The sequence below is a fragment of the Pygoscelis adeliae genome, unplaced genomic scaffold (genome assembly GCF_000699105.1).
Source record: "Pygoscelis adeliae isolate BGI_AS28 unplaced genomic scaffold, ASM69910v1 Scaffold270, whole genome shotgun sequence".
Taxonomy (NCBI): domain Eukaryota; kingdom Metazoa; phylum Chordata; class Aves; order Sphenisciformes; family Spheniscidae; genus Pygoscelis; species Pygoscelis adeliae.
This window is the reverse complement of record NW_008823916.1, coordinates 915,060-929,902: the sequence shown is the minus strand read 5'-3', so window position 1 is coordinate 929,902 and position 14,843 is coordinate 915,060. Positions and strand designations below refer to the sequence as shown.

The window sequence follows — 14,843 nt, the reverse complement described above, 5'->3', positions numbered from 1 at the left end:
GTTGGGCAGGGGGAAGCAGGGGAGGAGGGCTGCAAAGTGTTGGGAAACAGCCTGTTGTTAGATTTCAGCTCTGAAGTGTTTGCGAAATCTCCCAGACAAGCCTAACTGGAAATAGGAAGGCCCTGCTGCAGACAGAGCCTCTGCAGGCGAACGCGGCGTGTCGAGATAAGCATGGCAGGCCATGCTGAGTGTCGCAGCCTCGCGCCCCCCGAGACCCTCGCAGCTCAAACACCAGGGAGTATTTTGTTCCCTGACAAGGCCCTTGTGGGACAAAAATGCGTCTTGTAAGGGTCTTCTCAGTGGTTTTCGGCATTTAGGTCACCAGGGCTGTTTTGAGATAACCGAACAAGAGTCAGCCCCCTTGTAACTCTGGGGGCTGGTATGCAGGTTCACACCTAGGGCACCGCTCCAGAGGGCCTGGGAAAGGCGAAGATGAAGCTCGCAGGAAACCTCCTCTCCGTGCAGCACATACAGTTTTAAAGGCTTGAATTTTTGTTAACTGCCTCGCCATAAACTGGGCTTTCCCCCATTGAAGCCAGCAAACGTGGTGTAACAAGACGTAGCTCAGCTGAACCCAACAGATGCTCCTCTCTCTCCATCGGGTATAAATCGGGAGCAGCCTCACCAGAACCGGTGGAAGCAGGATGGCCCAAAGCCAGCAGGGATCCCCGGGAAAGCCCTGCCCGCACGGATCCCCGCATCCCCGCCTGCCCGCTGAGCACAGCGAGGGAGCCCATTTGCCAAACCACATGGAGCTCAGTTGCTCAGCAATCAGCTGCGCTTCCTACCCTCGTGCTACTGATTGTGCAAACATGAATGTAATTAGTCTAAATAATCACCAAAGATTTAATAGGAGCCAGACCACCCAGAGGCCAAATAGCTGGCGGTGGAGCAGGGAAGGTTTGTTCACTGGTTTTTGTAACACTTGCTAATGAAGTGAGGTCGGATAGCAAAGCAAACACCCTCCACTAGCATGTCCCCTGGGAACGCTGTATGTTGTGGGAAGCCCCATGTCCCTTGAAGCCAAGAACGTTCTCTCAGGATAGGCAACATGTGCTACTACCATCGCTGCTTTTAATTTATTGCTGCCTGGAAAGCCTCCCTGAACGATTATGAAACCAAGCTCTGAGCCCCAAAATAAGCTCCCATCCCAACCAACCATGACTGAAAACGCTCCTCACATGGCAAACAGCTAGCCACTGAGGCTGCGACCAACAGCTCATGGGTAAGTGAGTTCACCCACATGCCTGGGTGAACCAGTGTGCTTGGTGCATGCAGCAGCGCTCAGCCGCTTCCAGAGGCATGAAGCAACACTTCACATTGTGTCCTTCCTTCCTCCGTGCTCACCCACCATTCATTGTATCTCGCCAGCTAATTATAGAGCTGACAAACACACCCAGCTGGTGACATTCAAGTTGTTGGGAGCAGCATCGTGGCAGGAACATCAATTCTTCTGGATAAGCAGAATTTCCTCAGCCGGGGTGGTCACTTAGGCTGCTAATTGTGTGAACTGCCTCAAAACCACGTTCTGCCGACAGAGCGAGACCTGAGATTCCCCAGGGCAGGTCTGTGTTGCAGTTAGAGAGCTGGGAGAAGGCGCTTATTTCTCCAAAATACCGAGAAGTGGTTATTTCTGTTTTCTTAGGGGTAGGAGTGCAGCAGATCCCCCCTTTCCAGGGAGGCAGGGACAGTCTTTGGAAATCCCTGCTGGAGACAGCAGCAGCCCCTCAGTTCAAAGCTCCTTTCTTTAGGCCTTGAATTCTCAGCCATAAGTCTCTGAAGAGGTTTTGATAACTTGCCTATCTTTTAGATAAGCAAAGCTTTGGATGAATCCCACACAGTCCTCTATCTACGGCAAGTCCTCATTTGTTTTCCGCCGAGGCACTTGCTGGTTTTCCTCTCCAAGGTGTTGGACAGAAATGTCAAGAGGCTGAAGGGGCGGCATTTGAGATGGGAATTTTTGCCAGGATGATTTTTCTTTTTCTTTTCTAAGTGCTATGGGGCAAATCCGTTGAGGGAAAACCCAAGTGATAACTGAATGAGACAGGTTTTTCTCACAGGAGCAGTAGGTTTTCTCCTTATACAATGAAAAGGAAAGGCAGAGAAGAAAGATGAAAGGTTGCCCTTTCAAATGGTTTAAGTTGGGGGAATTTTAAAACAGCAAATTCTATTTAAATTTGCAGGGACCAGGCTGCAGAATCTTCAACTAAGCAAATCTGCAATCTGAGTCTGGAACAAAGTACGTAAGCAGAGCCTAAAGAGAGACATCCCTGATTTCTGCAAGGCCTTTCTAGACAGGGGAAACTTGTAAATGGGGAAGTGGAAGAGAAAAGAAATGAAGGAGAACAGCGACTGAAGAGAAGATTTCCTGAAACAAATCAGAAAGAAATAGCCATAACCTTCTCTCCCTGCAATGTCGCATGCCCCAGGAGTTCCTCGCAGGCGGCCGCCAGCCCAGAGACAGCCAGATATGCCCAGGTTATTTATTTTTCTCACTTTAGCAGTGTCACGTATTTAATGTTTTAAAAAATAGTGTCTTCTTTTATCTGCGGCAGGATACAAAGCAAGAAGCAGCTTCCCAGAGCAGCCAGGCAGAAGGAAGCTGGCAACCTGTGCTGGGTCAGGAGGGTAGGAAGATTAAAAGGAGATGGGATTTTGCTTTGTCCTTCACGGAAGACTTTATCCCCTCCAGACACACAACAGAAGCTTTCTCTCCCTTGGAGGTTGGCTGGCAATGGCCTTCCCATCTCTCAAAGCTGCTCCTGGGTCATGCACAGGGCAAGCTGCGAGCAGCGCAGCCCCGTCCTCTGCCCCAACTGCAAACCCTGCCGCCGGCCCCCTGCTCCCCATGCAGCCCACCTGCCCGGGGCTGCGCTGTCCGGTGCCGCAGGACGCGCGTCCCTGCTTCCTTGGGTGGCAGTCGTCCCTGCGCCTGCCCTGGCTTCTTGCCCACTGCAGGGGGATGCTGATCAATTAGTGCACAACAAAGAATTAAGCCGATGAATGTCTCTTTTTCCCACTTGCTGACTGCAGTTGCCTCGAATTTATGCCCAGAATATGACTGAATTTATCCGTTGCCGTTTGTAGCATTCAAAAGAGGTCTTTAATGATTTCTTTTAAGCTCTCTAGCCTGATTGTGAATAGTGCAGGGCAAATACTCATTATTTCCTATCTAAGCAGCAGCACTGATTAGTCGGCAGTTGGTCAGATAAGTCACACCGCTCTGTTCCCCTCTCGCTGCAGAAATGCACGAGGTCATTTGCTGTTAATGCTCAAATGCAAAGGGAAAACGTGACCTAAGCAAATGCTGCATGGAATTCTCTTGTGCATTTTTCAGGGCAACAAAACAGGAGCGTGCAAAGTCTCATGTTAAGTGAGAAGGCTCAGAATTAAAGTGAATATGGGTTGAATAATTTTGCTTTCACGCAGCCTGGTTCACAGCATTGTGTGCAGCTGAAAACGCTTTTGGGAGGGTAGGGGGATTGCACTGAAACTTAAGTCTTGACAGTTTGTGGACACTAAAGATCTGAAGCCAGCTCTTACTTGATTGTTAACTCCTGAATCTTCACATGATGCAATGTTAATCTTCAGCCCTTTCCTAAAATAATGTGCGGAGTTGCTACGTTCTGTTAAATGTGAACCATGTGTCACCTCAGCAATGGCTGCAATGGTGAAAAGATGATAGATCTAAAGCTTGTAAAATGTCCTGTGACATTTTGGGAGAAAAACAGGTGTTGCATAAATGTTAGACATTTATGGGTAAACTTGCAGGGGCTTTAAAAGACTGACACATCTGCCACATAGTATGTAATCCTGAAAGAAAAGGAGCAAAGCAGTCTCTTTCATGTGTCTCGCTCTTTCTACAACTGTATGAAAATACATCCTCATCTGGTATTGGAATTAACAGAGCGGGACTCGCCCCTCCCTACGTCTCCTCCAGGTTTTTGGCTTTTACACCCAATGTGTATTTTAAAACTGTGCCTTTTTAAGTAGGTGGCAAACTGTGCTGGAAGGATCTGGTATGCGGAGTATTTTTATTCAGCTCCCTTTTCTCTCACCTTTCATTGTTTTTCCCTTTGGAATATCTCCTGTAACGCTCCACTCATAAACCTCTTCAAAGGGAGGGCTGTATTTGAACAGCCTTGCCTGAAATCTGGTCCCAGTCAAAGGCCTCAGATGGGAAAATAACTTGCAGAGCCGAGACCCGCGGCCCCACGGCTGCTGCCGCAGGTGTCAGCAGCCGCTTTGCAGGCAGAGAGGTGCTGCAAAGCGCCTCTTCGGCTTTGACGCCATGGCCCCACCGGCTGGGTTATTATTCCCCCTTTTACCCTATAAATGTAATAAACTGGGACTTAGCATCTTGCTTTTGGTATGGAAGGTCCCAGGAGAAGGTGGTTTTCTCACTCCTCCTGAGTGCCTTGTTCAGCTCCTGGGATGTTGTTGGTGTTTTGGGAGAGAGGAGAAGACTTTGGAAGCTGAATGCTTGTCAAGGAAGCGACGGACTCTGGTTCAGCCCTCAAACTGTGGGATCTCTACAATGGGGGTTTCTAAAGTACAAACTAGGGCAAGTCTAATTCCCATGGTCACAAAGATACAGTTCCCAATGAAGTCAGTGGAAGCAGACTTATCTCCAAAAAGCTACAAAACCTCCCCCTCCATGGGGGAAATGCATCAGACACATGACCAGCTGCCTGTTTCTGAACCACTTGCCCTTTGCATCGGGCAGTTTTAGCACAGAAACCAGTAACTGACTGGGCTATAAAGCGCTTTCCCCCTCTTGGGTGGTCGCTTTGTTTCTGGGTGGCAGTGAAGCAGCAGATATTTTGAGCGTGACTCGCCTGGCTGGTAAGTGCTCACGACTCTGTGCAGATCCTACTCTGTCTCAACTCCCTGCCCAGCAATAAATTCTGCTCCCAAACCTTAATCCTATCCCTCTACCCCTCAGTTCGGCACTCACATCCCTTGTGTTTCAGTCCCGTCCCCACCCCAGCAATAAGTTATGCCCTTAGCTCCTGTCCTGAGAAGCTCGTTTGGGTCAGTCCCCTCCCAGCCACCTCACTTCCATTCCTCTGGCACCTCTTGGGATTTTTCATCCCCTGCTCTCAAGCCTGGAGGCAGTGAGATAAAGTTTCCCAGGCAGGCTGTTGTAGGAGGAGAAGACCTACGCCATGCTGAGCTACCGGGCACTTCCAGCTCTGCCCTCCCAGCAGAGGTCAACAAGCAAGCCGTGCCTGCCCGGGCGCTTCTCCTCCCAAGGAGGTGGAAAATCAGCCAGAGATAGGAATCTCTTCTTGGAGACGACACTGAAGACGAGCTGCTGCCTGTCACCCTGCTCATCTCCGCAGTGGTCATCTCAGCAGGGAGCCTCGTAGGGGCTCTCCATGCCCTACTCCACCCTTGGGGAACAGAGAAGCTCACCTGCCCGTGCTTCCCTCCCAGCACGTGGCTTCCAGGGACACTCGCAAAAGAAACACAGCAATACAGAGGAAAAAGTGTCCAAAAAAGCACATTTAGGAAAACTACCTCTTCCCCCACCTCTTCCCCAGTGGAGAAATGAACTCCTTCCACTTGCCAAGACATGTCCACTTCCCTTCCCCAGTGTTCCCGGATGGGCCAGAGACAGCCCACAGTGCTGTACTGGTAAGAGATCTTTGGCTGAACCAAGGAAAAGAAACCTCCAGCAAAAGCTGTCTTAGAAAGGACTGTTCCCTGCAGAGAGGTCTTCAGTCCCTCAGCTGCGGTAGAGAGGACCTTCTTCCTCAGATGGGTGAAATGGATGATGCTATAGGCTGAGCCCAAGCTCCCTCTGTCTGTTCTCCATTTTTTTAATTTATTAATATATATCAGATACTTAACATAGCTGGATTTTCTTCATTCTGATCTACACTCAAATCTTGAAGACAAGGTAAACATCTCGCATGGCAGAGGCTAAAATTTTCTTTCCTTCCTTTGGGAAACAAGTTCAAAATCTATCCTGGTTAGAAACACATGAAATGTTGTACTGCTTCAAACCACAAGCTCCATCGCTCATCTCCTGTCTCTAACAGTGGCCAGAAATGGGTGTTAAAAGAAGCATAAAAAAGGGGAATGTGTGGAGGGATCCTTCCCTGGGCTCAAGCAGTCAAAGGTTTAGATATTCCTGAGCCAGATACTGCATCCAGATCACAGTGACTAATAGCCACTGGTGGAGCTAACCTCCACGAATACACCTGTTCTCTTTTTGACTTCAAATATATTTTTGTTCTTAATAATACTCTGTGGCAATGCATCCTAACATTCAAATACACATTGTGCGAATAAGCACTTTCTTTCACTTGTTTGGATCCTGCTTCCAGGTAATTACCATTTCACCCCCTCATTGCTGTGTGATAAGAACCAGCGGATTTTATTTTCCTAAGCATCCTCCCTGCATTAAATAATGTTTTTACAAATCTCTGCCACTAACCATGCCCACTGTCTCTTTTGCAAGATTTGCAGGTCCTGGTCTATGTGGTCTCTGTTTGTGCAGAAGATATTTCACATCTCTGCTCAGCCCTGCTGCCCTGCTCCACACTCCTCTCTGTCCCACTCTATCGCTTTGGAGATGGGACGGTCAGCCAGCCATGCACACGTGGGTACACACAGATCAAAGTACGGACCTACAGTGATGCTTTCATTTTGGTCTCCGTTCTTTTCCTAATGACTCCTACACTTTAGTTTCCCTTTTGAGCATTGACGGTGGATATCAGGACGGGGAAATATACCCTTTGCAGTGTTTCTGTGTGAAGGCCTCCTGAGCAGTAGGTGCAGCTTTTCTGATGAACATGCCCCAGGGTTTTGGAGGGAGCCAGCCTTTGCCTATAGAGAAGCTAGGGTTTATTTACAATAAGAATGAATGAACACCTCTGACCGCTTTAAGAACCTGCCTTGCACAGGTATAAAGCGGGTTATGATGGGAAGCGCACACGCATATCATGAGAGAACTTCAAAATGAACCAACAAGAACTCAGTGCCTAAGGTGAGCTGATGCCTGGACTGAAGGTCCTTCTGAGTCTTTGGACCTCCCCTCTTCTAGCAAAAATAAAATTTTTCCAGGTGCAAAGCAGCACTCACCAAGGAATTCCCAGGGAAAAGAGGAAGGGGCATCCCTACCTTTTTGGTCTTGACTGTTGAGGCACAGCAGTCCCCACCATCATAGTTGCAGAAGGCTCGGTTGTTGATGGAGTCACAGTAGTTGTCCCCCATGAAAGGCTGAAAAAGGAAAAAGCAGAAAAAGACTCAGAATGCGACATGGATAAAACCTGTAACAATATGTCAGAAGGAAAACATGAAGACTTGAAGGAACCGTACAGTTTGTAACATTACCAACTGCCCTGAAAAGCAAGAGATAATTATTCCCCTTTCCCTTCAAAGCAGACAGAAAAAAAAGGACACTAGATGGGAGGGAAACGAGCCCTTGTTGGCTTTTCACATCCCACATAGGATGATGCTTCAGGAATATTAATTTGACTAGGCCCAGAGACAGCATCAAGGCATCTAAAATTGTGGCACCTTTTGATAATTTTAAGCTAACCTTCCGAAACTATGTGGGATAAGGAGAAGATTATGTATAGCAGCAAAACTGGCTTGCTTTTAATAGCTGTACTTTCCACCACAGTTCTCCTAACTATGCAACAAGTGCCAGCATTGAGGGCACAAAACAGATCACAAAGAGAAACGGAAGTGGCCTGAGCTCAGCACAGGGACCACGTGCTCTCGTCCTCCGACCAGCAGTGTGGTGTGACCTTGGCCATGACACGTAATCTCCCTCCGCTCCACAGCTCAGAGCTGGGATACTGGCAATTATTCAGAGGGATGTTGCGGAGAGCTATTAAGTAAAATTCATAAATCACCTTGAAAAAGAAAATGTGGTCACTAGTCTGTGCAATGTGATCACTAGTCTATGTGCTGCACAGGACCTGAATAATAATCACGATTCTGAAGAAAAGGCTTGAAGTCTGGTTTTTCATTACACGTTGGAGCCCTCCTGGTCAGCAAGTACAAAAGTCTTTCTTGGAAGTCAAAACTGTGCTAAAAAAGGCCCGTGCCAGGTATGAGAAACCCAGGCAGCTCTGAAAGCTCAGAAAAATGGATGCTCAGCAGAGAGCAGAGAGCACAGTCATATCTCTGTAACACTTCTTACATGCAGAGGCTCACGGGGCCATTCCCATTTTATCTGCTCTTTGGAAAATTCATTTATTCTGCACTGTGAAAAACACACCAGGGACTCTCCTACAAGAAGGCATCATTGCAGAGCGGGTGGGGAGGCTTGTGGAGGTTTTCTGGGAGGATTTTGCAGCAATTGCAGTACCAGAGTCTCCCTGATGATAGATACCTGAAGAACCAGCAATGAGAGCTCGCTGCACTCTCCCCATGCCTACGCTCATCAGTATTGAAATGGACACTGTGGAGTGGTGCAGACGCAGGCTTTTACTGCTGATGTTTTGCAAATTTAACTATTTTGTATCAGGGTATAGGAAATCCAGGCAATGATGGCAATATCAGACCAGAGCAGGCCTACCAGGAGGTAACTGTCTCATTGCGTGTCACTTGTTTAGCTACATGCAAATACTACAGATGCTGACAAGGAAATCAGAGTCACAGGGTGAGGCTCCTATCCCTGTGAACTGGCTTAACTCCATTGACTTCCACAGAGATTGACTTATTTATACAGGCAAAGACTTTGACTTGCAAACGCCCTTCCAACTTAATTAATATGCTAAGAGTTAAAAGGGAATGATTTATAAGTAGATGGAGAGATATTTTTATGCCAACCTGGTCATATTCAAAAATGTGAACTTTGCCCAACCTCCCAAGACATTTTGTAGGCTTCTCCATGTTTCCTTTGTATTGCCTGGCTGTGCCTGCCTGTCCAGAAAGGCTTGCCTTTAATTTTCCATGCCTATGCCTGTACCCTACACCTATGAACGCTGGAAAATCAATAAAAGAAACTTGTGGAAGAATTTGCCTTTCATTTGCACTGGCACAGAGTAGGCAAGTCAGTCCTTTGGAGGAGAAGAATGGGACAAATAACATCTATTCTGATTTGGTACCAAAATCCTCATCTGGGAGACCCTGGAGAACTGGCTGTAGAGGGTGAGGTCTCTAGAGGCCTTCATGCATATCTTAGTGCCCCTATATTTTTGGAGGACTAGATAGGTAGTCCAGGGAGACCAGTTTTCTACTGAAACACCTAAGTTAGCTGCCGAGTACGGGGCTGACTCAAAAACCTCTATTCCTGCCACTAGGGAGCGACAAAAAATCACTTTGCAGCAGCAGTTTGGGTTACCACTGTGATAGCCAAGAGTAAAATAATGCCCTGCTTACAGCCTTCTATTCAGGGAACCCTCCCTAATGCTAAGGATATTAACACATTAGGGATTGTATCAGCTTAATGGCCCAGTATTATTGACCTACTGGCTTATTATTCCCTGTTTCCATAGTCGTGAAAAAAGGCTTGGTGAAGATAGCATTTCTTCTGAAATCTTAATGCCAGAGAACAAGCGCTGGCCCATTCGTGGATCCTGGAAGCATCATGCTCTAAAAATGATGCTAGAGGCCATTATCAATTGTCTGGGCAAAGCCTTCCAAGATGATAGATTGCGATGCAGTGACACTGCTGAATGAATGATGAAAAGAAGAAGGTTCCTATTGATGCAGAGGGGTCTGGCAATTAACAATGATGGAAGGGAAGAAAATGCTGAGAAAAAGCATGTCAGTAATAATGGCTTCTGGTAAATTATTACATCATTGCAAAGTTTGCCTCAGTAACAACTATCCTTAAGCAGCAGGAGAATGGATACCCAATGGTGCATCAGCACCTGAATGGCATTTCTTAATGGTCGCTGGATGTTATTTTAGCTCTCTTTGGAGAATAAGGGCACCTAGCCAGCCTGCATGAATGTAATGCGTGAGATGGCTTATGACATTCAAAGCACTGACAGCAGAATGCTTTTCATTTAGGGAACAACTAGACAGAAACTATTACATTGTTGGAGAGTTATTACCCTCTCGGGCCCAACATTTGTATGCAAAGGAAACCTGTCTGTCACTTCAAGACAAATCACGTTGCACAGCAATATGGTCTAGAGTTTCGTGTCAGATTTAGGAGTTCTGTGCCATGTTCTGCCATTCTGGGCAAATAACTTCAATGTGCTTGTAAAATTGGGTTACTGGGTGCTGAGAGCCCAGTCAGTGCTGCAGAAAGTCAGGAGATGTGGGGTCAAGACACAGCCCTTCCACTGCCCGTCCATGTAACCAAAGCAGCCATCTATCCCTCTGCCTGTGAGCTACCCCATTTCTAAAATGGGCATGAAGCTTCCCAGCCTTACAGAGGCACCGCAAGGACTGACTTCTTGACATGGGTGAGATACTCAAGGGCTGGCATGATGGAAACTGCATGAGCACCACGACCATGAGAGAGGTGCTCCAGCCCTGATTAACCACTGAGAGCATCTTAAGACTTCTCAGACTTTTCAAAGACTGTTGCCAGCAGAAACAACATCCTTCAAAATAATCATTTTTTTTCAAATAACACACAAGACTGCAAAAATGTATCACAGCTGAAATGTAACTGCATTCTTCTGATTTTTTTTTTCTGGTCCAGACAGAGGTGCACAGTGGAGGGATGTGTGATTTGCTCACTGTCCAACTGTGCTGTTCACCCAGTGGTATAATTTCTGCCTCTGGCTTTCCTAAAGTTTATCTGCACACACCAAAGCCCAAAGCCTCCTTGGCCCTGGAAAGAATTGGCCCTCTAATAAGATGACAAAATCAAGGAAAAACAACTGCAGTTGTTTGCAACTTCCCAGAAATTCCCAGATCCTGGGAAATTCTGACAGTCTACCAATGTTGTTGAGCCACTTGATCGCTTGACTCCTGTGAGAGTCACCCAACCATCGGCTCTAGGAAAACCACCAGTTTCACCACTGAGTGTCAGAACTGATGCAGGAGATCACAGTCGGTTTGATAGGATAGTCAGGGCAAAAGCCTGTTTGCCCCACTTGAAAACCAGCGTTTACAACCCCGGTGACCGCAGTGACTGTTACTGTAACACTTAGGAGAGCAAGCACGGACCACCTGAGCTAACACGAAAGCTCACCTCGCAGCCTTTGACACAATGAATCAGGGAAGGGTGAGGGTACCACTTGAGTCCTGCTGTGCAGACAACGCTCTGGAGGGGAGGAGAAGGAAAAAAAAAAAAACAGGTTAAGACAAAGAAATCAGTGTACAGAAAGTCAGCACGCTGGCTCCTATGGCTCTGCTGTACTTAACCAATGAAGTTCAGTTCCTAACACCTCTTGTGTTCTCAGGACCTGGCTGTCCTCCAGGTATTTACAAGAAGTGTTGGACTTGACACTTGCAATAACAGAACATTTGAGATTAAAATAATATTTAAGGTTCTCCTAATATGTCATGTCCAATATTTCACTCATGGTGGGGGAACGTGGCAGGGAATGGCAAAGGCACAGGTCCACTGTCTTGCTCTTGGGTAGGGGGGAGACATTTTTGGAATTAATTGAGGGATTTCTTTGGTGCCGCAAAACATTGTTCTCTTTCTCTACCCATCGTAACTGCACTTCTTGAAGATGCTAAAGGTGGATTTTCAGATATATTTTTGCACCATCCTTTCGATCTTAAATGGAAGCACCTTCCCCTAGATGCCTTCAGAATAACCCCCAGAAAGGACAGCATCATCTGCTACATTGTATGAGCTTTATAATGATTTCTGTATTTATAATAAATTCTGGAGTGCCTAGTTTTGGGCAAAAATGATGACCAGCCTACTCAATGATGACACACCCAGGGCAGCCATTGTTTGGCTGTAGACATGGAAACTTAGATTTTAAGAGTGGATGAAAAGTTTGGCCAGTCAGTGGAGATGGAGGTTCAATATCATGGAGGTCTAGGTGATGGGACTCCCATCCATTCACCAGCACGACATTCATTTTGGGTTATCATCCATGGATGAAACACTACAATGTCCAGCTGGGCAAGACGAACACGTAAGCACTTGCCCAAGGGCAGGGGTTGGGGTTGGATGGAGGCCTGGGGAAGGAAGGGATTAACATTTGGGAAGACCTGACGCACGAGCCATCCCTTCCCCTGTTTATTTGAGGGCTAATTTAATCCATCTGCAGGGGAACCTCAGCATATTTTTACAGTTTCTGTCATTTGAGGCTTACCTGGCATGTGCTAGAAAAAGGACTTTTATACTATCTGACTTCGGCTGTTTATCTTTCCGATGCTCTCGGATTTTCCACTATTAGTCAAGCCCGGCTTGCCCCACCTGCCTCGCAACAGGGCCCGTCTGTGTGAGTGGAGAAGTGGTCGGGCGAGGGGGGAGGACGTTGTTTATCCCCCAGGAGGGAGGCTGCAAGGTGCGGGGGCCCTGCGGTGTCAGACATTCCCCCAGCATGCTCTGGACAGACAGCTGGAGATTTCCAGGCTGTTGCCTGCCACAAATGGTGAGATTTTTTTTATAATTTTTTTTCTCCTCTTCTGTTTATTGCACTTCAGAGGGAAAAGAAAGGAAACTTTTCTAGGTTTCAAAATAAACAAGGCCAGTCAACAGACTGGGAGGGGGGAGAGTAAAGGAAGCAGTTCAAGAGCATTTGAACCCAAGAATTAAACTGAAGTAGAAAAACTCAGGCGTTTGCCTCCCATAGGCAAGGCCAGCCAGACAATAAGTAGAAGTGCACTTACAAAGAGCATCTCACATTCCCCTGGTAAGAAGCATCAATATTTACAAAACCTCTCTACATGTGTGAATGTGTGTGAGTATTCGGAGCTAGCAAAAGGAGCCGAATAGCCCTGAAACAGGCTCTTAAGAAAGGAGGTTTCCAAGTGAGAGCACTCCCTTGCAGAAGATGCACTGACTACTTTCCTGACCTTCCCAGTATTAAGAACCCAGCATCCCCCCTTAGAGGAATGGATGGAAGGCGAAGTCTCTGCTAGGATGGTGATCTCCTCGGAGCTCACACTCAAGGTCGTCCTCAATCCCAAGGGCTGCACAGCCTTCGGCTGGACAGCCTCCAGGGAAAGGGAGCGCAGCCCCGGGCCGCTCTCCATAGCGTAGGAAAGCCAGTTGACCTTGTGCTAGATTAATCACTGGGTCAGTGGGACATTCACATTGCTCTTGAGTGGTACCTGCCAATGGCTTAGTCCCAGTTACTTTGCCCTCTCCTCAGATGTTACTTTTAGAGCTACTCCAGCCGAATTCAATCCTGCTAACACCCACGGAGCTGGAAGCAGAGTACGCTCGGGGAAGGGCCCTCGGCCATGGTCCTGGCTCCTCCTGCTGGTTTTCCAAACCCTGAATTCCCCCACCCAGTCTGTTTGTACCCTCAGGCTGCTGCTGTGGTGTGTGGCATGCAATGGGATGGGAGAGGGGATGTGGGTAGAGGGAGAGACTGAGTGGGAAAATTGAGAAACTGGGGAGGGTTCAGGTTGCTGGGCATCGTTCCTGCCTCTTGCGGTGCAAACAGGCACAAAGGTGCCATAGGGTGCTGCATGCGGCAGCTGAGATAAACAAATGTATAAAAAGCAAGCAAGGAGGGATATAGGCAGCACTACCGTGGGATGCGACCAGGATTCGATGGCACCAGTGTGTGCAGAAAGGGAGGTGGACTCATAAGGCCAACAAAGGATGCAGTAAGAGGTGGATGGAAGGACTGCATCCGACACGTGCCAGGCAGTGCATGGGGGACAAAGCCCGTCTGGCTGCTGCCTCTGCGAGCCCCATCCCTTCCCTGTGCCGCCGCGTGCTCCAAGCCGCTGCGGTGACATATGCCGCCCTCATGGCCCTGGCTTCCCTCATACATCAGCTTGTGCAGCACAGCTGCCCTCCTGCGCGGGCCATGCTGCGCAGCCGGGTGTACTGACTTTGGTCCTGTCCCCATCCCAGAAACGCCATCCAGCTACATCTGCGGTTTGGTGGCTGTGACTCCATCTGCTGCAAAGGGAGAGGAAACTGGGATGCGCTCCCACAGTAGGTAACAAAGAGCCAAGAAAGCAAATCAAGCTGTCATTTTCTCCTTGTGAGGGAAGACCTAGTGCCTCCGGTCACGGTGCTTCCCTCCCACGGTGGGACTAACACAATGATGTCAACCATTTGCGGGCTGCAGAGGGGATTAGGTTTCCCCAAGAGAGGCCGGTGAAGAGCTCTCCTCCACCTTAGATGGGTCAAGTGTCCCCCAGGGCTAAAGCCCAGGGACTGGCATCTACTGGTCTCAGCTAACTCTCTCCTCAGGCACTAAATGAACATGACAATTAACCATGGGCTTAATGTCGCGGTGGTGAGGGGATCAGCCACTGCGGCCAAGGGAGGGGAGACACCTTTGTGGCTGTTTCCTCCTGTAGCTACAGACAGGGTGGGAAGTCCTGCCTTCCTGGGTGCTGAGCCGCCACACTGAAATAAGTCATTTCACTGCTCTGTGACTCAGTTTCCCTGCCTGCAAAATGAGCCCAACACTCACAGAAAGAGGAGAGGGGAAGGCAGGAGGAAAACCGCAAAGCTTAAATGAACAGGGGAGAGAATTCCCTGTTCCTGCTCAGCACAGAGGCAAGGACCCAAATTCAGACAACCTAAGAAATCAGGTGTCTGCCCTGTTTCTCTGCAGTCAGTGGGAAAGAGCTGTCAAGCTGTGTTTCTGCGATATTTCACTTTTTTCTCTTCACTGCCTGCATAGTCAGCCTTGGCAGCTCTATCTATAGGTGTCTTCAACAGCTCGCTGCCCCTTGCAGACGCACAGTAAATGGGAAATCATGGGAACAGCAATGGTTGCTCTGAACACGGCCCGCTGCAGAACAACAGGAACACAGAA

The 14,843-nt window shown here is 48.1% G+C and overlaps 1 protein-coding gene across 1 annotated transcript in view; it reads right to left on the bottom strand.

Moving 5' to 3' along the window:
* The window catches only part of PAPPA (pregnancy-associated plasma protein A, pappalysin 1), a 179,641-nt gene that overhangs the window by 4,915 nt on the left and 159,883 nt on the right, over positions 1-14,843 (bottom strand). The window contains exons 20-21 of the mRNA XM_009319278.1: positions 11,120-11,191; positions 7,132-7,230 (exon numbers count right to left, since the gene is read on the bottom strand). Of these exons, the coding sequence (XP_009317553.1) occupies positions 7,132-7,230; positions 11,120-11,191 (171 nt within the window). The remainder of the gene's footprint in view (positions 1-7,131; positions 7,231-11,119; positions 11,192-14,843) is intronic.